This window comes from Limanda limanda, chromosome 14 (genome assembly GCF_963576545.1).
Source record: "Limanda limanda chromosome 14, fLimLim1.1, whole genome shotgun sequence".
In the NCBI taxonomy this organism is placed as follows: Eukaryota; Metazoa; Chordata; class Actinopteri; order Pleuronectiformes; family Pleuronectidae; genus Limanda; species Limanda limanda.
The window spans coordinates 4,582,974-4,609,686 of NC_083649.1; the positions used below are offsets into that span (position 1 = coordinate 4,582,974).

At 41.8% G+C, this 26,713-nt stretch overlaps 1 protein-coding gene across 2 annotated transcripts in view; it reads left to right on the plus strand.

Annotated features, from left to right (window-relative positions):
- doc2b (double C2-like domains, beta) overlaps nt 1-26,713 on the plus strand; it is a 118,671-nt gene that overhangs the window by 84,562 nt on the left and 7,396 nt on the right. Inside the window, exons 3-9 of one of the 2 annotated variants that reach the window (XM_061086445.1) lie at nt 1,818-1,892; nt 11,653-11,762; nt 15,153-15,279; nt 16,531-16,539; nt 20,145-20,190; nt 23,251-23,255; nt 26,032-26,189. In XM_061086445.1, the coding sequence (XP_060942428.1) occupies nt 1,818-1,892; nt 11,653-11,762; nt 15,153-15,279; nt 16,531-16,539; nt 20,145-20,190; nt 23,251-23,255; nt 26,032-26,189 (530 nt within the window). The remainder of the gene's footprint in view (nt 1-1,817; nt 1,893-11,652; nt 11,763-15,152; nt 15,280-16,530; nt 16,540-20,144; nt 20,191-23,250; nt 23,256-26,031; nt 26,190-26,713) is intronic. The other variant, XM_061086444.1, reaches the window with a different exon arrangement.

Genomic DNA, 26,713 nt, shown 5'->3' on the forward strand with positions numbered 1-26,713 from the left:
AGGCTCAGATCAGTTCAGACACGAAGATCAACATCCCATTCAGGAAACGTGTCTGTTTTTCTGTCGGATTATTAAAAGACTGCGGAGAAAATATTTTATTGTGGTTGTTGAAAAAACATTTACATATTCCTCACGTTTCTTTTTAAGCCTCCTACCTTTTCATCACGTCCCCCTTTCATATTCTTCTTCTACACTCTTCGCCCACTGACTCACACTCATCTCCCGTCGAAGTGTCTGATATTCATTGTGTTATTTAGTTCTGTTAATAAAGACGGAGGAGGAAAGGAAAGAAAGACAGAACTTTACAAACTTTGAGTTGTGGGATTTTAAAGAAGTATTCAATCCATCCCTCCATTTCCTGCTGCGTCTCCAGGGTGCTTGTGCAGCTGGTTAAGCAAACTTAGCCAAACATCCCTTTTCCCCAGTAACTTTCCCAGCTTCTCCTGGAGCTTCCTGAGGCTCCAGGTTGAAGGAGCCCTGAGGAACACCTGTGGAAGTTTCCCTGGAGGCGTCCTGAGCAGAGACTGGATCCATGAGATGGAGAAGGAGGAGAGGATGTTTGTGTTATTCTGTAAATTAGCAGATTCTCATGACATTTGCATGATCTAACCAGTTAATCGAGTCCAGAATGAATAAGAAGATAAGAAGATACTGGAACTTTTTCTCATGAAACTCAAACTGAGGCTGAATTCCCTGTTTGCTCTGAAGCCGTCAGCGTCAGTGGCTCAAATCTTCCTTCGCCGTTTCTCACCAAATCTCTTTGGGAGGTTTCGCCGAGCGCCCACACGGTTCGTTTGATTTGCTCATCGTATGCGTGACCTTCGCACATTGTGTCCTTGTGGATTCGCTCTTATAAAGAATATTAAAATGTAAAAAAACCTCTTTTTTAAAGCAGGAGTTACTCTGTGCTGTACTGAACCAGAGGCTGTAAATTAAGATGGACGACGCGTCTCTGCTTCCTTCTGTTGTACTGAAATAAAATATCTCAGATATGGCTGCTGCCATCTTGCTCTAATGAAGTAGTTCGAAGCCCGTCTGTGCAGCAGTGATCAGAGCTGCAGCAGTGAGGTCATGACACTTTTCACCCTGTTATTACTAATTTAAATGATACGTACTGCAAAAAGTAGAACCAGCTAAAATGACAGAATCAGAATTATTTTTATTGCCACGTATATTTGCATATATTGGAAATTGCCATGGTGTGGTTGGTGCACTGTACATAAAAACAAAACAACAATGTATGCAATAAGACAATATACACATTAAGAAACAATACGTTATGGAGATAACGTATTACCCCCTCTGAGGGGAAAAAACGGGGACTTTGAATTTTAATTCAAAGTTTTAAGTTGTCCCGTCCACTAACATGCAGGAGGCCGATACTGCAGACAGCCACCAGGTGGAGCTGCAGGAGATTGTCGTGTCATTCATCTTTACGTACAGTCTTCATACTGAACCTGCCATTAATTAGAGCCTTCTGGAGTTGAACCAGCGACCTCGGGGTGTATGTGAGAATCAGGTTCATCCCAACAAATAAACACTTTTTACTCGACAGATTGTGATTGAATTTTCTTTGTTTAAAGTTGTTGACTCTTAATTCCCTGTGGGTTTGAATGTGAGTGTCTCTGTGTGTTGCACCCAACCTCTTGCCCAATGTTCGCTGGAATGAGCTCCTCAAAGAATTTAGTCATATAAATTATGGATGGAACGTTAATAGTTGTTGCAGATGATAACTCATTAAGCCAATTATCAAATTATTGCCTAATATTCTCTTATTCCTTAAAAAAATAAAATGCTTGTCTCTCTTTCTCCACCAGGGGCTCAAGCCGATGGACCACAATGGGCTCTCAGACCCGTACGTCAAGCTGCACCTGCTGCCCGGTGCCAGTAAGGTATGTACCATGTTCATTAACATTAAACCTGATGATCTATCTTCCTCACTCCTAAGGGAATCAATCAACGCTTCTCCCAAAATATTCTGAACAAACACGAGCAGTAAGGTCCGTTCTGCTTCCTGCCGGCTGCTGTTTCATTCCCTCGTTGGAGTTTTCTTTGCAGTCTTGAGTTTTCAGCGACACACATATTCTGTTTTACTCCGATCTCTCGTGAGACAGAAAGCTAATAAATCAACCTCATGATTCAGGGAGCACCACAGTGTGGATATTTCAGTGCGTCAATGAGAACGGCACTAAGCGAGTGACCTGCAGTAAATACTTCCCGATGATGTGCTTCACATGGGAGAACATTGCTTTTAACGTGAGGCTGCGATCCTTTGGCTCGATGTCGCAAATGGACGCACTCGAAGAGACATAACGTACGATGTGTTATTTAAGAGCCACTACAGCTCTCTGCTCCTCAGCCTGTACGATCACATCACACAGACACACACACAGACACACACACACACAAACAGACAGACACATACACACATACATGGAGAAAGATGGAGCCCGAGATGAGTCACTGCTTGTTTTATAAGAGACAGTGGATTCTTTAATTTGATGCCTCAAGGTTAATTTAATCCTTTCATTAAAATCTAATACAGATCCTGTGAATGAGTTTATTCCACAAAGCGTCTCAGTGAGAGCTGAAGCTGTGTGATTATCCTTCTACCTGATTCACAACTGCCTTTCTTCAGAAGAAGCTTTTCACACTCGTCTCATTTGTTCTTCGGATGTAATATTTGTGATCGTCGTCCGTGTCTGCAGAACTTTTACTCTGACTACAGATCAAGTTTCTGTGTGTAGCTACGTCTGACAGACGTGTAATAAGGATGAAGATGTTTATAGCAGATATTCACACCACTCTATAGTTTTTAATTTCCTAAAATGGAGAATTTAAGCAACGCCACCAATCCTGCTGTATTTTGAAACCTGTCGAGCAAACCTGACACGTTTGGAGACGACGGTGCAGTCACCAACATTCACTTCCTGTTTGGTTGTTGTCAATCACGAGTCGACCTCCACTGGTGAAGAAAATAAATTCCGGCTCTTAATTGTCACAATTGTTGTTCCTAGTTTGTAGTATTTTCTGTAACTAAGCAACCAACTGCAGAGTTGACAATCTACATCCTGTTTACGTCCATGACAAGTGCATGTGACCATTCTGGATGGAGATGGTTTTAGTTTTAAAAACTAGTTTCTAAATACCATGCACATCAACAGAATCCAGATGATAGTCTGTGGATGTAGGCTACAGTGGAATTTAACATTTTAAGGAAGAGGGCAGGAACAATGTCAATTTCTTGGATGTTAAAGGAGATATATTTTCTGTGGATGTAAAATGTTCTGCAGAGTTTAAAAGCCAAAAGTCTGTGGTAAATAATCATGTGTTTGAGACAGAGGCTGAATAGAGGAGCTGCAGCATTGGACATTCTGAGGACAGTGATGTGTTCACTGAACATTAGAGCCTGTAAACCTTTTTTCTGAGTGTTATAACACAAATTAAAATATGAGCATGAACAGAATATATCTTCTTTGAAATATTTCTCTAGAGGCACTATGGGATGAATGAACAGAAAGTTGAAAGCGAATGACGCAGAAGTTTTGAGGAGAATAGATCAGAGCAATGCTCATTTATCATCACGAGTCACAAAGAACACAAGACATTCAGTTGGAGAACTGTTGTGAACAAGACTAACGGTACAAATCTTTTCTATATGTTCCGGTTGTCATGGCGACGGCTGAAGGGAGCCCGCAGAGCTGATGACGTTCCTGCAAACTTGTTGGTTTCACACTGAAAAAAAAAAATCCAGATAAAACTGATTTGTCTCTGTTGTTTGAACAAATAATAAATGAGAGATGCACAGTGACGTCCTTGTCACATCACTCGGTCACAGGCCGAGGCTTCTCTCCATCTCTGCTCCTCTGAATGAACTCCTCCGTCTCTGCTCCTCTGAATGAACTCCTCCGTCTCTGCAGACAGACGGAAACAGTCGTCATGTCTGCTGTGCATCTGCCGTTATCGTCGGTCACGCCACTCTGCCCACTGTGTGCACAGCCAGACAATATTGAGCTGTCAACTCACAGAACACAATGTTAATAACATCCTCACTCTCTCCACATCTGACTGGAATACATTACTGACCGTTTCCTGTGTGCAGACGACACATGTTTTCCCAGCATCTTATAAAAATGCAGTAATTAGTGACGGTGCAAAGATAGAGTCGGGATTAATACCATGACAATGTGCAATGAGCCGCTCAGAACGCGAGGAAGCCCCGGGCCCGATGACGGCAATGAAACTGTCGGACAATAATTGTCACACAACAAGTGTGAATGGGCCAATAAAATAACAGTCTGTCTGCTGTGCGTTTGTTTTATTGCACAGCTCCTCCCGTTTTAATCACTCCGGCTAGAGACGGAATCTGCCAAATGTTGATATCATCTGTGATAAAAATCCGTCCAACACATTTGGTCCAGAGCGAGATTCCTCAACAAGGAGAGAACAGATTGTTGTGAATCCTCCTCTTCACCCTGAGGCTGATACACATGATTCGATGTTTCCTGTGAGATCTGAGTGTTTATAACAAAAACAACTGCAAGACGATGAGGCTCCACCTAGCTTCATTCAAGAGAGTGTATCTGTATTGATTTCTAATGCTTTCCCCCTACGTTTGCACTCAAAGGCTTGTGCTCAAACTGTTTGCTTGTGCTCAAATATTCTTTAAGATTCCTGTATATACTGTAGTAGTGCATGAATCGGTTAAAAGAACTGCCCGTACTGAACTCCTGAAGAAGTAAAGACAACGCACCCACAATGGCGGTGGAATAATTTCATTCGTCATTAAAACAGAAAAAAGTCCAAGAGAAGAATTCACGTGCACAGAAGCATAGTGAGTGCCTGCAGAAGAGCTCAAGCTTGGGCGCAGGAAATCTGTACAGTTTGAGCACAACCGGAGAAACTCAGAGCACAAGTAGGACAGTTGAAACCTGTTGAAAAAACCTCGTCCACAAACTGAGTTGTTCGGCCTGAGGTAAAAAAAATCTCTATAGAACCATTAAAAAACGTAAAGGACACATAACTACATGAGGCGTGATTCACCCTCATTGGCTCTAAATGGAAATGTTGCTTTCATTTTCCAACAGATAATTACTTTGTTGCCTTCACGATAACAACAGTGATGTTATTGTTGGTGATTAGTGAAGATGATGTCATCATTCTGCAATAAAACATCTGTCCAGTGTGGGAGAATACCCCCCCGCTGAGTTCTAACGCTCGCTGATGAAGACGTTCTTCATTCTGTGAACAAACAAAAATGGAAAAAACTATAAAGTGAGGTTTAAAGGAGATTTAAATAGCGATTCTGTTTTTATGATCAAAGGGAGGATCTCAGATTTGGCAAAGAACGAAATACTGTGATGAATCTGTGTCAAAATCATGGAGAACCATCAATTGTTGTTTTCACATCATGAGTGAGATGCAAAGTGTCGATCAGTGAGTCTCAGGTGTTTTCTCACTTGGGCCAAAGCCAGGATGATCCTCTCCCTCATCACAAGAAGCAAATATGTTCATTCAGTAAAGCTCCTCTCTCCCAGAGCGAAGTCACAAAGAGCTTCACGTAAATAAAATAACGCCATAAAAAAAAGCAGTAAACAATAAATATATGCAACAGAAAGATGGTGAAAAGAAAAACATGCAACTCAAGGACAATAAAAATGCACAAAGTAAGAAAAAAGGCCAATTTGAGTTAATGAGTTCATTTGTCTTTTTAAAGCTTCAACAGATGCTGCAGAGCCACAGTCCAGAGGAATGTGGCTCAATGGAGCCAGATGGGAAAATTATAACATGTGAATCATATACAGGAAAAACTAAATGCGTAAATGCTTTAATTAAACACGTTGACAATGACTTGATGAAAGAGTATTTTACACTGCCAACAAATCCAGGATTAGGGATAGTGGGTAAATTCGAGCTCCACTTCGAAATCATTGTCTTGCCTCTGACGCTGTTCCAAGGAGGATTTGCTGGAAAGATGTCACGTGCAATTTTACATAAACAACGTAAGGTCCAAATTCACGTAATCATCATTGTTACAAGTCTGCGTAAACAGGGATGTAAGATCCTACTGTAATGATTATTATAATTATAACTATAATCCTTTGCTGCATGTCTTCATCCTCTTTTTACGTTTGCCCAAAACTTCCAACATTTCCCTTGTCGATAAAGGTAAAATGTTCCAAAAATATGGTCTAAAACTACTAATGATGAAATTTAAAAAGGTACATTTTATTTTTATTGATAATACGGAGGGCGAAATTATCTTAAAAATGCGACAATTATCATGCAAACCCAAAGGAAGGATTATCTTTTGTATTTCAACGAGCACGTGGGACGACCACTGAGTCCTGTGGCCTTCATTTTCATTCTCACCACCTGAAGGACACAGGACTTCCTGGACCGATGCTACACATTGGCTTTGCAGAATCATATAACACGAACATGCATTTCCTGCGGGACACTGACTCTTCTTTGACTTTCCAGCATTATTACAAACATCTATTGGTAGCGTGCCTATGTTCCCACAGCCCTATGTCCCACAGCCCAATGTTCCCACATTTCTAATATTCATTACAAAATTAGGCCCTATGTTCCTACAGTTCCCACATTTCTACCCCTGCCTGGTAGTTAAGGGTTCACCATTCCGTAGCTGGCGATATGAAGGAGCTAGCTAGCTTCCAAACTCTCTTGAGCTCAACACCGCTAACCCAAACCCTAACACTAATTTTCAGAAAAATCTAGAAATGTGGGCACATAGGGCTGTGGGAACATCGGGACTAATTTTTCAAAATAAATCTGGGAACATAGGTCTGTGGGAACATAGGGCTGTGGGAACATAAGGCCTAATTTTCAAAATTGTCAGTGAAAAAAAACTCCTTAGAAATGTGGGAACATACGTCTGTGGGAACATAGGGCTGACCCCCATCGATTTCCCTCAGTAGTGTGTGTGGGTGCATGGTTTACAGAGGTACTTCCTCTCCTGGTCCAGAAAAGTGCAGCGATGGAGTTTCTGAATCGACTGTGAGTCTGAGCTTGGACGGTTGTTTCTTTATGTCAGTGAACCCGACCTTCTGTCCGATGTCAGCTGGGATCGGCTCCAGTCGTCCGTTGAAGCCCAAATTCTAATCTCTACTTCAAAAGAGATAATTTGCTGCTCTCAAAGTTTCACTAGTGCTACATCTTCATGGTGTGATTGGTTTGAATCCAAGTGAGGCTGTTTTCTTTTCTTAATGTGACCTGCTCTGGTGCTAATCACCACCCGGCTCCTCTCAGCTTGACTTCAGAGTGTCAGAGCAGGCGTGGATGTTTTATTTGATTGCTGAGTGCAGTAAAAGTCTCCGCGAGGACACGTGGTCTTGAGGACTCGTCTCCTGTCTGAGTGGGAGGCCTCGGCGTAGAACAAGATGCCGTCACCTTCCCCCTGCTCTCACATTTCCTCCGCTCGCCCTCAAAATAATCATTAGGCTCGGTCTAAGAGCCTCATTAGGAGCCACTAAAGAGGTCATGAGTTCTGCTGGCGCTCTAATCAGAAGTGAAGTTTCACGCTCGGCTGCAAAGTCAGATCGAGGTTTCGTCTCCGCCGAGGCCACAATCAAACACAGTGAGAGGCCGGTGATTATTCCACATTAAAGTGACGCCTGCTGACGGAGGTTAGAAACCGTGGTGACGGAGACGCTGGAGAAAACAGAAAGCTACAGCTAATATAAACCTTTTGTACTGAAAACCTACATGTGTTTTATTTACGTAAACTAGACTATATGACTGTTCTTTATTTAATGCTTGTTTTAATTACACATTTATTAACACATTTAATAAAAAAATCTTCATTGAGGGCTTGAACATGACTTATAACGTGTTGAAAACGTTTTAAAGGCTAATTGTTATGTAGAGGCAACAGTTTGGGACGTCTCTATGTCATAAGATTTACAGTATTTCCCAATACAGCCAACATATGTATGTCATAATATATTAAAAAACATATTGTACACTTCGTAAAATAACCTAACGAGCTCTCTAACTTGCTGTTTAACGCGTGTTCTCTCTTGCTACTAACTTTAAGTTTTTATTATCCTCGCCAACAGTCAAACCTCATTATTATTATCCCTGCAGCTCATTGGTTCTCCCTCCTACACAACTCCCCCCCCCCCCATGTTCTGCAGGTGTCAGAGCATTTAGAACAAAAGCAAGTACGAACATAGATCAACAGGTTCAAGTAGAAAACCAAACTTTGGGTTAAACGGCTTAAACGCAGCTTTTTGGCCTTTGCAGCCGAAATGACTCGTGACACCAGTTGCTCTTCTTCCTCCGCCTGTGAGGAGGCGGAGGCGGCGCTGAGTTATTTCACCTTTAATGCCGCGCTCACACTTGCAGAATAGGAACCCCCCCCCCCCCTCCCTCCTTATCTGCTTAATTCACTGGCTCCTCCAGCTCATCGGTGAGAAACAGCCGCCTGTCACTCTGACGTCTTGTCGTTTCAGTGATCTGGACCAGTTCAGGCTTTGTAACCCTTTAATTAAACCCCTGCTGGGCTCCATAGCTTCAGGTCGGCCCTTGTCATTGTTATTTATTGACGTCCCTGCCCACAAGTCACTTTTATCTGACGCCGCGGTAATTCAGCTGATGGCTTCTTGTGTTTCTCGCCGTCCTGCCAACAATCCACTTAGAACCTGACATCGGGTCGGTAGAGGAAGAGGAAGAGGTAGAGGAAGAGGAAGAAGCTTCAGACAGTGATGGAGGATTTAAATGGAGAAATGTCACATCTTGACTTATTTGTGGGGACATTTCAGGACTAATTGTGTGTTTTTAGTCTGTTTTCTCTGCTGCTTTGCAGGGAAGGACTTTGTATATTCACCACAGAAATGTTGCTTGATCATTTGCTCGTGCCAAATACTATTTAAAATTAAATAAATATTAAATACAAGTTGTAACTTAAAAGGTTATTGTATAAACAATATGCAAATTCTACTATTTTGAGGAAAATGTTAATCTATGATGAATAAATGTGTTAAATCTTTGTATTATTTAGTAATTACCCTGCACACACATAACTGGAAGCTGGTATTGTGTGTGTGTGTGTGTGTGTGTGTTGAGTGTGTGTGTGTGTGTCTGTGTACAAAATAACAATACATGATTAGATTTAGACCAAACTTTTATCTGGAGATTCACTTTTGGAGCTGATCGGACAAATGCCCATGTTGACTTATATATACTCATATAATATCACCTGATAAGTGACGTGTCATGAAGGCACCAGATAAATTACGTGTTTTCCTAATATATCAATTTAAGATGTCTATAAGGATGAAGGTCCATGAAGATGAATCAACGCTGCGAAGGTTAAGTGCCACTTCCTCCGATCTATAAAGTGCAGCTTCCCTTCACCAAGTTAAGAGTTGTTACTAATGAAAGTGAACCTCCGACAATCTCATCCGACCTTGTTACCATCTCTCTGTCACTTTTTTATAGACATGTTTTGGTCGGTTAAGTGAAACGAGGGAGTTTATTTTCTTAATCTCGTCTGCAAAGCTGTAATTGTGACTCTGAAAGCAGAAATATTCATAACATTATAAATATTTACAAGTTGCTCCTCTTGGCAGATTGAGGGTTTGAGGGGATGATGGTGATGTGGACTGGAGCTCATGGAGTTCATGAAGTTCATGGAGCTCATGGAGTTCATGGAGTTCATGGAGTTCATGGAGCTCATGGAGTTCATGGAGTTCATGGAGTTCATGGAGCTCATGGAGGATGATGTAGATGTTGTTTCGAGTTGTTTTATTCCAACAAGAGAAGGAAGGAACCAAATAAATGAATGATAATGGAAATGCAGCCAAGATTCAAATTCAGGAGTTAAATTTACTTATTGAATCAAATCTGTTATTTGCATTTTTATACAAAGCGCACAGTGTTTGTGTCTGTTTGTGTCTGTGTATGTGTGCGTGTGTGTGTGTGTGTGTGTGTGTGTGTGTGTGTGTGTGTGTGTGTGTGTGTGTGTGTGTGTGTGTGTGTGTGTGTGTGTGTGTGTGTGTGTGTGTGTGTGTGTGTGTGTGTGTGTGTGTGTGATCAGCATCCTTCCTGTGGGAAACAACCACTGATTGAGGCAGAAACAATCAGATGTTTATAACGTGGAACGTTGCTATCAGACCTTCAAAATAATCACACCAGCTAATTGATTAAATTCAACAGACTCACACGTCCTCACCCACGACTCAGACAACTGAACCACCGTCCCTGTCTCGTTCTGTTCGGCGTCTCGGAGGATTCACCCAGAACAAAGTTCCACTGATGAACCTGCAGCTCGTCTCGGGTCATTTTCAGTTTATACACATCTGTGGGTGTGAGTCGGTGGAAAAGCTACAGACTGACGTGATGCAGCTGCTGCTTATCAAACCAGCCAGTGACTCCCTGTGGTTCTTTAAGACTTTTCAATTTAGTCTGAACCAAGATATCAGGTGTGAACGGTTCCTCAGACCACGGTCCAGACCAATGCACCAGAAAGAAGATTAAACTGTGCAGTGTGAAAACACTTTTTAGGAGAGTTGGAACTTTTGGACCTGTAATTGCAGGAAGTTGAGACAGAACTAAAGAATAGAAGAAGAAAAAGAAGTGGCTGCAGTCTTCACCTCTGATGATGTAACGTTTGTACGATGAGAAAAACACGTTGATATCACAGAGAAACAACGTGAAACCAGAATCAGAAAAAGTATTTTATTGCCAAGTACGTTTACACATACAAGAAATTTGCTCTGGTTATTGGTGCATACAATGAACATAGAAACATAAAAACGCAATAAATACAACATGCATAGGAGAGCAATAAAAAATAGGAAACCAGTATATATTTAGTCACTGTTTACTTCTTTTTTACTAACCTTTTACCAATATTTATACAAAGTAACATTTATTTTGACATAAACATTTCTGAATAAAAATATATAAAAGATAAAAGATATAAAAAGTGAAGTAAAAAGTGAAATGCTAAATGCAAAACAGTGAACAGTGTCAGATTGCAATATGCAATGTAAAGCAGTATAATATAATATGATATGATATAATATAATGTGTTAATTTGGAACTGATCAGATCAAATGGAAACAATGGAACGAACAAATAAAGCTTGTTTGCATCTTTCAGGTGTAGAACAAATATCTGAAGATTTCTGTTTGTATTAAATCTAAATCAATGCAGCCTTTCGTATTGGTATATAAATTATATAAATTAAATTGCTCCCTGTTTATTTGGTCCTTTACTGTTTAGATTTTTCCCGACTGTGAAGTTAAAAGGTCTCTTTGAAATCAATCAATGGGATAATGAGGTGGAGACAGACTGAGCCTGAACTGAGCCACTGTCTCATCTTTCACTGTCAGAGGAGTCAACACGTTGGACTCCTGAATTCCTGTAAATACAGTCCAGTGTTTACTTGTCACTCTCAGCTCTGTTCAACATGCAGCAGTGAGCGTGTGTTTGCATTCGTTTCACCACACGTCAACACATGGACTCGTTCTCTGCAGGTCCCGGTTAGAGGGGTAGGTTGTTTGTGCAACTGGCAGCTTCTTAATGACGTGACACCGGAGAGACGAGTTCTGAGATTCAGGGAGAGGAAGACGAGCGTCAGTCCATCGTCGCCTTCACCCGTCTCCTCTGTTTGTCTTTCAGGCAAATAAACTTCGGACCAAGACCCTGCACAACACACTCAACCCCGTGTGGAGCGAAACCCTGACCTACTACGGCATCACCGACGAGGACATGGTCCGCAAAACACTCAGGTACGGAGAGGAAGGGAGGGAGGGAGGGAGTGAGGGAGTGAGGGAGGGAGGGAGGAAGGGAGTGAGGGAGTGAGGGAGGGAGGGAGGGAGTGAGGAAGGAAGGAAGGAAATTAAAGGACTATAAGTGGGAGAGCATTGGAAGAGAAAAAGTAGAAAGGAAATGTGGGAGTGAAAGTATAGGAAAGAGGAAAGGAAAGGAAAGAAATTGGAAAAATAAGAAACCAAGTGAAAGGAAGTGTAATTAATAGGAAAAGGGAGAAAGAGAAATAAAGAATAGGTGGCAAAACAAAGTGAAGGAAGAAAGGAAGGAAGGAGGGTAATAAGAACAATAGAAGGAAAGGGAGGAAATGAAAGGAATGAAAGTGGGAGAGCATTGGAAGAGAAAAAGTAGAAAGGAAATGTGGGAGTGAAAGTATAGGAAAGAGGAAAGGAAAGGAAAGAAATTGGAAAAATAAGAAAGGAAGTGTAATTAATAGGAAAAGGGGGAAAGCAGGAAATAGAGAAATAAAGAATAGGTGGCAAAACAAAGTGGAGGAAGGAAGGAAGGAAGGAGGGTAATAAGAACAATAGAAGGAAAGGGGAGGAAATGAACACAGGAAGACAAGAAGTAATACGAAAATGGAGGAAGGAAGGAAGGAAGGGGGAGTAGATGAAAGACCCAAAGGAAGACATTAGGGGGACGGAAGAAATTGAGGATAAGAATAAAGGAATCAAAAGTAGAGAAGCTGAAACTAAAAGGAATGGAAGTCAGGAATGCAGAGGAGCGAAAGGCAAATAAGGAGATTGAAAGAAAGAAAGGAATGGAGGGAAGGATAGTTGGAAGGATAAGGAAGGGAGGAGGAGAAGTCATGTTTTTAATGCAGTAAAAAGTTACAGTCATGAAAGTTTTTCTCTCTTCTGAGAAAAATAAATCCAAACGTGCTTCAGACAAACGACCATTTTAACCTCAAACACTTTTATTTCATGTTTGTGCAGAAAAACTGTTGCTGTGGTAAAAACTGCACTAATTGGCTGTAGTAAATACCAGTCATTTGTTTAGAATCGTCACACAACACAACTGACGACAACAATAAAACAAAATTATCCTTCAACGTCCCAGAGTCTCACTTTGCTCCTCGACGCACAATGAAGTGTGGAGTGTGTGTCTGTGTGAAACAGTGACTGAAGCCTCCTCGTGTTGAAGTACAATCATCCAACACAATTCTGTCGTGAGGTTTAATTAACTTTTCAAGAAGCTGAAGCGTTTCTCTCCAGCTCTGCTGCCAAATTGGATGTTCATCCGTCCCCCCCGACGTTCAAACCCCCGTGTGACGAACGCACAAGTGCTCGTCAATTCATTAGAAAAGAGAAATTTGTTATTTACAATCTGACACCAATTCTTTATTTGTTTATTTTTAAACCAATTTTACTCACAGTTCATGAGCCGGAAAAAAAGGAGGAGCTGCGTCTCAGTATCTCAGAATCACTGTTGATTTGGCGACTTCATCAGTGTGTTGACATGTGACTAGAACTCGCTGCGTTAAATGCTGATGTTGATCTGAAGCGTCTGAAAGTCTCAAAATATCAGAGTTTGTTGAACGAACTCGAGTTGTGATGGTCGGAGCACGAGCAGACCCTGATCTTCTGTTAACTCTACTCCAGGGGTTTTCAACTGGTTTTGTCCCAGGGACCATTCTGACTAGAAAGTAATCCGCGGCCGACTGAGGTGCCTACGCACGCGCGTGCCTAAGGAAGTTTTGACATTTGGTTTTCCATGTAGATTTTATTTAAAAGCCTCACACAAATCTAGAAAAATCTGTGAAAAAATAACAAAAACGGTTGATTTTCAGTGCTTAAGACTTGAAAACAAAATTAAAATGCAGTTTGTAGTTGTACTGCATCTCAGAACCATATGTACATCAATATATAACGTTCATGACTTAAATGTACAGACATGTAGCTGACATGTTGAGAGAACTTTAAAATAACAGTGATCAATAACAATCAACATAAACTGGGGCTACAACTGAAGAGGGAAGATGACAAAGTAATGCAGAATATGTCACAAATGAAAATCATACAATATCACACGAACAATTTAGGCCTACTTAAGTTTAACCTCATGATCACCAGCACCTTTATATTATTTTAGACATATTTTTATTATTTTAGATATTTTTCATGATATTCAAGAGTAATCTGGAAATGTGTTGAAATATCAAAGTTTTGCGGACCCCCTGCAATGCCGTCACGGACCACCAGGGGGCCGCGGACCCCCGGTTGAATACCCCTGCTCTAATCGAATCGAATTGATATGTCATTTTGCCCTCATACCTTCCAAATAACTGCACAATGAACCCATGATTAACAGACTACGACCAATAAAGACAAGCAAATACCCCACGGTTAAAAATCATGATTAAAATCTAACAATTCTTTACAACACTCACACACAAAACCACAAATACACATGTACACTAAATCACATGGGACCAACTGGAATGAGTCATATCTTAAGTTTGCATTTAAAGTTAAGATGTGATTCTGATTCACTGATATAACATTTTCGTTGGTTTCTCTTTCATGTGACGACCTTCATTATGCAGCATAGAACGAACCGCATGAAACAAACAGTGTTCAGCGAGTTTTGTGCGACGTGGTTACGAGTGTGAGTCGTGTCGGGCCGCTATCGGCGTTTAGTGAAAACATACAGAGCGTCCGCAGAGAGCGCCACCGATAATTAACTTTCATTATAAATGTAATGAAATGTGGGAGATGAATATAGATCTCCTGTCTGGAAAGGTGCTCTGCATGTCCCTGTGTCCTCAGTGGTTGTGAGTTTAAATGAATATGTTGTTGTTTTTATTGATTGAAAAATAAACTGATGAATACACTGTGATGTCGACACAGGACGCTGTCATGCACGGAGTCATTAAGTCAATAAGCTGAGCCCAGCATGAGACTGTTTGTTCCAGTAGAAGTTTCTCACTCTAGCATCTTTAGGTCTTTTATACGGCTGATTGCTTCATAAAGCTTAATTATTCCATCAGTTTTTGATTGATCGACTCTGACAAAACTGTTATAAACTGAGTTTGTTCCTCATTGTGGAGAATGTGCTGATAAGTGAGTCGCTGAGATGGAGGATGATGAGCGGAAGAGTGGAAGAGTGGAAGAGTGGAAGAGTGGAAGAGTGGAAGAGTGGAAGAGTGGAAGAGTGGAAGAGTGGAAGAGTGGAAGACGACAGGATTTTTCAGTTGTAAAACCGCTTCTCAGAGACAGAGACCTAACCCCAGCCACGCTTTATTACGCACTCTGTTCTTCTCCTCCTCTCACTCTGATCTTCTCCTCCTCCTCTCACTCTAATCTTCTTCTCCTCCTCTCACTCTGTTCTCCTCCTCCTCCTCCTCTCAGGATTTCGGTGTGTGATGAGGATAAATTCCGCCACAACGAGTTCATCGGGGAAACGAGAATCCCTCTCAAGAAGCTGAAGCCCAACCAAATCAAAAATTTCAACAACTGCCTGGAGAAGCAGTTACCTGTAAGTCCACTGAGCCACACACACACTGAAGGGTTCCAGGTTTTCAAACCGAATAATCAAACTGTGGTTTTACAAATGTATAGAATTATATAATCCCTCAAACATTAATTATATCAGATCAATTTTATCTTAACAACATATTCCTCTCAATACTGGAAAGCACTTTACTATATATTGCACATATCCGTATAGTATACTATGTACCAAACTCTACTGTATATACAATACTGTATTATTCCACACAATATACCATTTTACACTATCCGACACTATAGTATAGTATACAATATATATATATGGCACTACACTATACATTATATTAGGTTAAAATGATATTATATTATGTTGTATTATTATATTATATACCACAATCATAACACTATTTTAATATATAGCCAATAAAATTAATCGAGTTTTATTTGCATGATTTATTTTCATAATACCATTTGAATTTATAATAATAGAGTTGTTTTTCTCTGTGAACTTCCTGTAAACTGTTGATTATCAGTTAAACAAAACAAATGATACTTCTAATCTTTCCACCTTCATGTAAATTAAATTATCCACAATATAATCAGCATCAGAGATATTGATTATCATTGAACTGATATTTTCTAACAAAGCTTTTTGACCCGACTGCTTGTTTGACTTGTGTTTTCTTTATAAAATCATGTAAATATCAAGTATTGTATAAGTGTTAGAACACGTTCCTCAATTTCTAATCGATGATACTTAATTTATTCTTCAGTGTCGCAGCTTCATGTCAGAACCCAAATTTAAGAGTTGAAATAGAGAAAATATGCTGGACTCTCGGTATAATTAACAATAAAATTCCATTACATAATTTTGACAGCAACATTATGAAACCGTGAACTGACTCAGAATTCTGCAGCGATTCTAAATTCAGACAATAGACGTTGCAGTTGTTTCTCGTGCTGCTCAACAGAAGATAAACAGGTTCTGTTCACATGAAGCTGAAGCTGCTGTCCGTCACAACCAGGCCCGGCGTCGCTTTAACTGAACGAGTTAACGACAGCGTCCATCAGGATTCCATTTAGACCACCTGGCGGAGCGGCACGCTGGGTTTTGAACCCTCGCCTCTGAAGCAGGAGTGGATTATGTGTTTTGAGCGCATGGGAGTGAAGAGTCATCGAACTGTAATTGAATACGAACGTGCCTACACACTTTGTGCTTTGAAAAGAATCACACGGTGTAATTCAGGAGAATCCAGTTTCCTGGAGCACGCAGCAGCTGCCTGCAGTTTTGTGGAGAGACACATTCCTGTCGCTCTGCTCGTCGTATGCTTTGTTCTCCACGTGGGAGTGTGAAATATCAGAAAACACAAAATATGCTCGAGCAAAACTGGTATGAAACTGGGCAGCCACTACCAGTCTACGCCTTGGTCTCGTCAAGGCTTATTTAATTTTAGTATATGCTTTGTAAACGACCATATTTGAAATGTGTGCGCTGCTTGTGGTTTGTCATCAGTGATTGAAGAGTGAGTCAGTCACAGTCTCGGCCCCGATTCTTTTCTTTGGATAAAAATCATAACCAGACGATAAAGCAGTTTGTTCTTTTCACCGTTTTCACATTTGATAAATAATTCACAAGCAGTGTGGAAGCATTTTCACACAGAGAAAACCTCAGAGAGTAGATTACACCATGTGTGTGGTTGAACCTTCACTGTGAAGAGCTGGTTTGACTTATCTACCCGACGCAAGGTTGAGCACGTTGGGTCATTTCTCTGGGTTAGTTACAGGGAGTTGTGTAGTTGTTGTGTAAACCAGCTGCTAAAAGCAACACGTTTGTCTCTGGCTGTGTTTGGGAGACAAGGTTGTGTACACCAGTGGATGAAGGCGACTTATAAAGCAAAGTACTTTCTGTGGTTGTAATGTTAGCAAACTACCCAGAACGCGTATTGCAGTTAATTTAAGGTAGAACCTGCTTGAATCAGAAATACAGAACTTTTGTTTTGTTCCAGTTATGAATAAGAATGTATTGTACATTATACCTCATTTTATACACTATAATACAGTGTATATATAGCAGGAGTGACTGTAACATGCACGGTTTGGGAATCCAAGCTGCAAACATAACATTATTATCTGCAACTATTCAACACCTGCTCTGCAATTATTATACCGCTCTTTATTTGGGTCTAAAGAATGAAATGAGGTTTCAGGCTGTTGCAACATGCAGAGAAGACGCCTGAGTCTGAATCAATAACAGGTTTTCAGTGACTTTTTGTCTGCTCTGTTTCATTGAAGCTTGGTCTTGACCGTCACATGTCTGGTGATGGAGGGTGAACATCACAGTTTGGATGTTTTCACACAGAAACGCTCGGAGGCGAAGTGAAGCTTCGACTGCTGCTGGTCACGTAGCTGAAGGCGGGTGGGGGGGGGGGAGGCGTTCTGCTCCGCTCGCTCCTGAAGCAGCGGATAAGAAGTTCTTACCCCAACACAGGATGTTGCTTTGCTGTGCTCGGGGGGGAATAGAGCAGAAACCATTTAATCCTGTCGTCCAGCAGCAAGCAGCTCCGACTCATTGATGCTTCTGGACAGTCGCAGGGTGGAATATATTTAAGTAAATGCTAAAAGTCTGAATTTCCACCACATTTTGAATCAGTAAATCCTCCATCCATCTATTATCTATAGAGCTTCTCCTTTGAGGGGAGCTGGAGCAGATCCCAGCTGACATCGGGCGAGAGGAACAACCTGGACAGATTAATAGCGTATCGCAGGACCAGCAAACAAAGACAAACAACCATTCATTCTCACATTCACACATACAGACACTTTACTATATACCCCATACTCATACTGGGTAGTTCTTCCTCAATTCTCCATCTTTGAAACTTTCCTCCGTCATTTCAAATCTACAAATCTGCAAATCTCCCGCTGTGGTGACGAGGAAACTCCGTCATGTTCCTGTGAGCGGTCGGAGGCACATTCCCCCGACAGAATAAATCACCACATGTGGATGAAAGGTTGATGATCGTGGTTCCAACACTATCACCAAAAGTATGAAACGTTTACACTCACACATATCAGAAGAGGTGTTTGTATGTTTGAGTTTTCCTGAGGTTCCTGGACAGCTGTGTCCTTTCTAACGTGGTGACCACCCCCCCGTGTCTATCGTATGGCAGCGTCTGCCAGCTCAGACTTTGGCTCCGCCTCCAGCGTTTGGCACCAGAGGACGACGACAGGGTCCGAGCGGGTGCGAGAGCCCCGGAGCCTCATCTGGCAGCGGAGCCTGGATCAGTGTCTCTGTGCTCGGCTGGACACTGAAAGGCTTCACAGTCAGGGATGATTACAAATTTGTCACCCACCCTGCTGCCATTTTGGGAAATGGCAGCTTTAATTCTTTCTCTGGACGGCATTTTGGCTCATCAGAGTGGACGGGAGGCGAGGTTTAGAGGATGCTGCTTTCTCCCGCCTGGAGGCCGAGCTCCAGCAGCGGTGATGCTCATGGGCAGATGGTGGAGATATGCTCTCGTAACATGGAGTTTTCACAAAATATTGAGCACAGCATAGTTCAATATTAGGGAATTAAAGATGTTAATCTTGTCCAAGCTGTGTGCGATGGACACAAACATTAATGAGAAACAACAGAAACTTACGGCTCCAAGAAGATGTTATCTAATGATAATTAGAACTGAGCTTCTCACCATCAGCTTTCCTTCCACCATTAAATGAGTCCATTCAAGGTGAAGGGATGAGAAAAATGGGAAATAATGAGAGTTGAAATTCTTCCCAGACCCATTATTATAAATCCATTTGCACACCAATCTCTCAGCTATTGTTGGACGATGAATTAGCCTCTCGGGGCAAGAGCCAATATTTTTGGGGTTTCCGCTGTGGAAACGTTTCTCCACTCAAAAAATAAAAAACAGCGATACTTGTTCTCGGTGTTATAGGTCAAGAAGACATTTTGACTAGTCTCTATCATAACTGTATTTATCTGTATATGAACCCACCTTCATTTAAAAGCTATTGACCGAAGCAGAAAAAAACAGTTTACACATCCAGCAGTTACACAGCAGCATCAGCATTTATCTGGAGAAACCTCAGTTTTTGATCTCTGCCAACAAAGAGAGGGGGGGGATTGTCCCTGTGTTGTTTGCTCCATGTGATGCATGTGTGTATTCTGGGCTGTAATAACCATCGCGGCACCCAGGGGCCTAAAGCTTTGGACTTTTATTCTTGTTTTATTTGAAAATAAAAATCCGCAGCCAGCTTCTCTTATCAGATTTTGCCTCCTCATTATCGGAGCTGTGTTTCTCTCCGTCCTCTCTGTGTGGGACATGTTTGTTGGAAGCTGCAGCCTCTTCTCTCGTATCAGCAGAACAGTCGGAGCCCCACTGTTCGTTTAGAGGTGATCCCGGCGACCCGACCAGGACGTTGGCAGGAGATGCGTTTGTTGTCTCAGCTTCCGACAACACAGATTTACAGCCTCGTGTCCTGAGCTGCCCACGCATTGTTTCAATAACTCTAAGTCATGTTGTGGCACAGGACTTTTGTTCCATGTCGTGGTTTTCTACTTTGTTTTGGCAGCTTTTCGTGGTGAGGTTGAGCATTGAATGAATTGACAGTTGCAGCACTGAATGAAAGTCTTCTACTCGGACCCAAATGTCTCCATTTCTGCACAGTGATGCTTTAACTCTGACATTTGACTGACTGATGGTGCAAAGGCCGGCGCATGCTTCTGCAACGGCGACTGTGGCTTTTCACGCAGTTGCGCGTGTTACCAAGCAATTCCCCGCCAGACCACTAGGCGGAGTAATGTTTTTTGTCGAAGTCGGCTCTTCTTCGTGTGTGGCACGAAGAAGAGACGTTTATTTACATCGCCACGGCGGCTCCTCGGAGCCTTTGTCTGGCGGACAAATCCTCCGGTCAGTGACGGGTTATACTAGTGGTCATAGTTTCGGATCTCTTCTGCCAAGTGCTCTTCTATTTGGTCCATATTCGTTCTTCTAAATCTTCCGTGGTTTCCGCCGGTATTATCGGGCATGAACCGGAAATGATGTAGTCAGCAGACCAATCACGGCCTTGCTGGCTACGTGACGCTTGCGGAGCTTTGCCATCTAGTTAGAAAAATTGGGTGACCCACATAAGCACGTAAGAAGGGATACGTAAGCACGTAAGGGGCCCGGAAGGTGTCTTGCGCTTCCGGGCCCGTGAAAACGCAGAAGCATGCGCCGGCCTTAACTCCATCACTCTGTCACTGTCGGACTGGTCTCATTGCTGCAGTCGAGCCAAACATGTGATCTGATTCCTGGCTCAGCCGCCTTAACCAGTCAAAGCCAAACTCCCCTTTATACTGGGATATTACCAGATATCGTGCCTGGTAATAACTCAGATTCCCTGGTATCCTCCCCCCCCGGGGGCCTGAGTATTACCTGGAACCAATTCAATACCCTTGGAATATTACTGTGTTGTGTTGCTTTGTTGCCACACTGTGGAGTTCAGCAAACAATGGAGCAGGCAGAGGGAGCGATGTATATCTCATTCAATTACTCAGCTCTGCTGCTGCATTTATCCGGAGAGATGTTCAGACGCTCACATCAGAGGTGTCCGGTTGTTCTGTGCATTAAATCCAATTAATGGACATCCTCTGGCCCGTCTTAATCGAGTTGTCCTCCAGGCAATGGCTCAATTAGCTGGAGAATGTAAAGTAAACAGTGCTGCGCAGTCCGGTGTTTGCTCATGTAAGTTGATTTATGTTTGAGCAAATTGATGGAAAAAGGAAAGTTACATTAATAGAAGGAGGGAACGAGGACAGAACTTATATAGTCTGTGAAGAGCTGACGCCATGCTGCTGCAGACATGGGTTTATATCTGAGATTTATGATGTGATCGTTGGAAACTTCTATCTTATGTCGGTATTATTTATATGTGAGTGAAGGAAGGCTAGCTGGGCTCAACGGAGGGTTTGTGAGTACAAAGAGAAGTAAAGACAGTGAGTGCTCTACGGACGTCTGCACCTGTCAGGAACGCCGATAACCACCCGGGCAGCCTGAGGTTTCTCTACTTCCTCCATCGCTCACTTTCTGTCTCCATACTCTTGTATTCCTGTCAGCCTCCTGCTTTGTCACGGACTTCCCAGAGTGCATGTTGTTAAACGCCCGACAGCGAGACACAGACAACAGAGAGGTTTGTCCTGAACACGGATAAACAGCAGAAGAAGAGACAGGTCTAAATCGATCCGACAGTAAAACCGAGACGGCGCCTGAAACACGTTGTTGGCACGTCACACGAGTATTGACGCCGAGTCCACAGGTCCAGAGAGACTTCCCGCAAAAGTCATGTGTGATTCATGCGGAGGGCGTCGGTTTCTCTGGTGATGTGTGATTAGCTTCCTGCTGAGGACTCGGCTGCACAGCTTGTGGAACACTGGAGGAGACAGAAGTCTGTGTCCGCAGGGGCTTTTCTTCTGCCTGTTTCCCTTCCTCATTTCATTATTCTCATTTTGTTTGTGAATGTCGAGGATGTTTTGGGATGTCAGTGATTAGTGCCGAAGACAACAGCTTGCAGCCCGTGATTATTTCAAACAGCAGCTTGCCGCACATCAAATCATATAAAGTAGCTCTCCAGCCATGTACATGGGTGTATAATTAAGATTTGTTAATGAACTACAAATAGAAGGAGTTTTTTTTGTGTGCATAATTACAATTGCAACGAGACAAAGTGTTTTTTTGGTTCTATTTTAACATCTGGCTGAAGGTTGTACAAGTTTCTGCACAACATTTCTGCAAAAACCTGCATTAACTTGAAGAATTCTCACATATTATCACTTTATAGAGTTTATTATGCCAACTTTGTTACGCCAAACTGCATATTTGGTGAAGATATAACCCGATATATACATATTCTCGCTCTTTTTGCACCCTCCTGGGTCTCTACCAACTCAATGGTACTGACTATAGACTGTATATAAAGACGACAAGACAGCTAAAGCCAGGTTCCATTCTACCTCGGAGCGACCTGCAACTTCAAAATCTTCAAAAAGTGGACGTTTTTACTGTTTATTCGCACTTCTGTCATTAAATATGTCATAAACATAGTATTGTGTTCAATTACTGACCTTGGACCTGTTACTACAGTGATAGTACACGCGAAATGCCGCATAATGCGTTATTATGAACTGGTTATGCTAACAATGGCTAACATAAACATTGTTCCTGTGCAACGGGAAAGCTATCAACTCTCGTTAATCGGGTGTGAAGTCATTCCGAAGGCAATGAACGTAGCATAAATCCTCCTGGTAGCCCTCTGGTGGCTGGCTGAAGTTTAGGTCATTAACCAGGTACATGTTGTACATGTTTTTACAATAGAGGGAATTGTAGATATGTCGTCCGTCTTTATAAACAGTCAATGGGTCTTAAAAACTGTGGGTTTTTTGTCAGGTAGCTGATCTGATATGTGGAGGTTCGGGGCAGTTATTATTGCTTAACCCTACAAAAGAATTAAAGGATTCTTAAGTAGTATTCCTTGCCGTGTATTATAATTTTGTAAATGTACATGTGGGGGCAAAAAAAGCCAATTTAACTTTCTTATCTCTGAGGTTTAACTTTATAAAGTGTAAGTAGTTTGCACTTTGTCATAAACGAGAGAGAGAAAAGCCTAATGAATATCGTTTCGAAACGCCACAAACCAAATTGAAAGAACTCACTGTGCTAATACCCACTTTCCCTCCGGTCCGTGCACTTTCACGTAGCCCTCGATAAGCTGGAAGTTGTTAAGCCTCCGTGCATTTGCTCTGCTGATGGTCTCGTGCTGTATATGTGGTTGGCAGTAAATGCTGAGGTGTGGGAAAGGCCGTTGCATATTAACCAAATCAGCAGCTGTGGGAGTGTTGCTGGTAAATTGCATTTCTAAGTCACTGGGCATGAAGGGAAAAAAAAGCTCAAATAGCTCTCGAGAGGCTGAGGCTGTGGAAAGACGTTCTCTGAAGAGAGTGTTTTTCTCTGAGGAGAAGTTTGAGACAAAAGCAGAATGATAATGAGAGTGTGAGGAGAAGCACTGATGACTGATTGCTTATCGGGTGTCACTGATGTGGATGGACACCGGTGTTTATCCTCTTGGCTACTTAAGGGACACGGGTGGTGCACACGGGTGTTTAATTTATTGTGCCAAGGTTAATTAGGTAAATCTATCTTTCCCTTGCATTTCTTTGCCTCTTCTCTCGCCTTGAGCTGTGGAGCTCTGCTGCAGAATGAGTACAGCAGGAAACATGGCTGGATGGATGTACCTCGTGTTAAGACCAACTTGGGGAAGACAGCTTTTTATTATAAAGCCCCCTACATCTGGAATGAGGTCCAAAAATCTTTAAAGTTGCGCTCATTTGTTTCATTGACAGAGTTTTCGAGTCTGGTCTCATGTACAGCTGACTTCTCCTGCAATGACTGTAACTGCTAGTTGACTTTGCCATAGTATTTTATTGACGAATTGTTTTATACCTTGTATTACTGTGTATATATATGCATATTTATTTCATTCCTATTTATTCAATGTATTAACTTTTAATGTATCAACTTTTTTATTGTACCCTCGGCACCATTGAAAATGAGGGTCTTATCCCTCAATGTGTCTTCCGAGGCTTAAATAAATATTCAATCAAAAAAAAAAATGTAGAAGTTCTTCCTGGAGTCGATGACCAACCGTTTAATTCCCTCAACTATTCATCGATTCGTCTTTGTAGGCGACAATTTAAAACCATCACGCGGTTTCATTAAAACTAGGATCAAGATAGAAGGGCCTGAACCCGGAACTCGAGATCCAAACTCTGATCTGTGTCGTTTACTCTGTTTCCCCCGACGTCCACGTCCTGCACCTCCGTGTGCGACTCTGTCCCCGAGCAAACACCTTCTGCAGAATACTAATTGCAACCATATTACATTTTCAATCAACGTAATGAAGATAGGAGTTAATTTGTGTATGAAATGTTCTCGAGCAACATGTTTCGTTTGCTGCAAATACATCCAGTCTCTCAGTGCCGCGTCCATTTGAAGTGATTACGGCATCATTCAGCGGTTTTTTGGTTGTTTTTATAGACTCTCACCCCACTTTGAAAAATAAGGGAAATATTGTGTGTTCCTGCTGCTGCGGGTTATTTGAAAACATAATTTTTCTGGAGACAAGAGGAAAGTTGACCTGTGACGCTGGTGAGAAACATTTATAAAACTTTCTTCAAACCTCACACATAACTGGATATAAATTGATATAAATGACATTAGAAAAGTCCAGCTCGTTCTTCCGTACTCTTTCAAAGGAGAGATTCGATTTTTGATTCGATTTTTTGTTGAGCTTCATTCCCATCACACTGCCCTCAAGTATAAACACATGACGTGAACGTGGTTCTGATGGTGAAAGGTCGTAATTCAGACTAGTTTCTTTGTCCCTGGGCCCTGAAACCCCCGAGTCCATCCCCGGGTCCAGATGTCTGAGCCTCTGGAGTGAAAGCTTTGCTCTGTTTGTGTGCAGCTGAAGGAGAAGAATGCATGAAACGCACAGACTGTCAGTGTGACTCCATGAATAGTTCTGCAACTGTGTAGAAAGAAAAGAAATCAATTTTCTCTGCCTGGTTACCAGCTGCGACAGCGTTTCTCTTATTGTTTTCATTCTGACTCAGTCTGAGTGTGTGAGTGTGACCTTGTTTCACTACACTCGTGGGGTCCGACCATTGGAAACCACTGCACTTGTGGGGACTGGTGGCTGAGACCACACTGCTGGACCCCACAAGGTTAAATGGATGTTTTAGTGTGTGTGTGTGTGTGTGTGTGTGTGTGTGTGTGTGTGTGTGTGTGTGTGTAGTAATGACTACTGAGCACTGAGAACGAATAGTGTTTGTAATAATAAAATAATAATTAATCCGATTCTGTAAAAATATTGCAATGATTACAGAGCACTCTGTTATAATATGGTAGCAAACAGCGACTGTGTACTAATGACTGCTGAGTACTTCAGGAATAACGTCGTCATGGAAACGTGTAGTAATGAATACCGTGTACCGTCACAAGTATTTACAATTCAATGAATACTGAGTACTTGTATGATAATGTAGCAATGATCATATATAAAATATGAGCACTCTATAAAATAATGTGGTATTGAATACTGAGTACCCTTTAATGGTGTAGTAATGATTATGATTACTCTGGACTAATGTAGTAATAATTACTGAGTGATCATGTAATAACGTAGTAATGACTACAGAGTACTTAGTGTTGAATCTGAGTTTGAATCATCCAATCAGAGCAGAATATTTGGATTCATCAGTCGGGACCTGAACGTCTGATCCTCAAATCAGTGAAGTGACACACACACACACACACACACACACACACACACACACACACACACTTGTAACACAGGTCATGTGTTTCTTCAGATGTTTATCTTGTCTCTGAAGAACGTGGCAAATGAATTTGATGAGGCTATTAACTCTCCATCTACAGCGGAGATGACATCAATCAGCCAATCAGTGTTGGGCTGATTTTCAGGACACACAGTAACGTCTCAGACTTCTAACGACACCGACCCACTCTCACAAATACCCGACAGGACCAGAGATACTGGGATTTAAACGAAATGAATTAAAACGTCATGGTTGACACCGAGAGAGCGTTTCCTAGGTGACGATTCCCTCGTCAACAAGGATTAATAGCATTTCTGAAATTCAAAGCTTTGGTTATCTGATCAGACGATGATGAGAAACGTCACATATATATAATATAATTCTCTTTCTCTGCAGGTCAACAAGACAGAAGACAAATCCCTGGAGGAGCGAGGACGCATCATGATTTCTCTCAAGTACAACACGGTGAAGTCCTGCCTGGTGGTCGGCATCATACGCTGCGCCCACCTCGCCGCCATGGACGCCAACGGCTTCTCCGACCCCTACGTCAAAACGTCAGTATGACAAACACAAACTTTAAGCTATCAACAATGGAAAGTAATATAGGGGCGATGCTAAAAACCTAATTTATACGACACGGTGAAAAATTATTGGTTCATTGAGCTGGAGATCGTGTCTCTGATCTTATTGGTTGAAAAATATAAAAAAAAAGCTATATGACATCATTCTCTGATTTCACAGTGACGTCACAATGACATCATTTCTACCATATAATCAATTGATTTTTAATTTGGGGATCTCTGCAACATACTCAGTTTGTTTGAGTTGGTGTCTGTAGTTTTATATTTGGACGTATTCTTTGTATTTACTGCTTTTTGGTAAAACATATGTTGTGCTGCATTTAATACGAATAGGAAATATAAAGACTCTGACTGTCTGAGTGTCCCTGATCCCAGGGAACATTTTTAAATCTGAAACTCCTCGGCCTTCGCTTATTTTCTGTCAGGAATATGTAAAAGGTAAAAAGAAATGACACACACACACAGACACATTCACGTCCTTCACACGATGTTCGTTT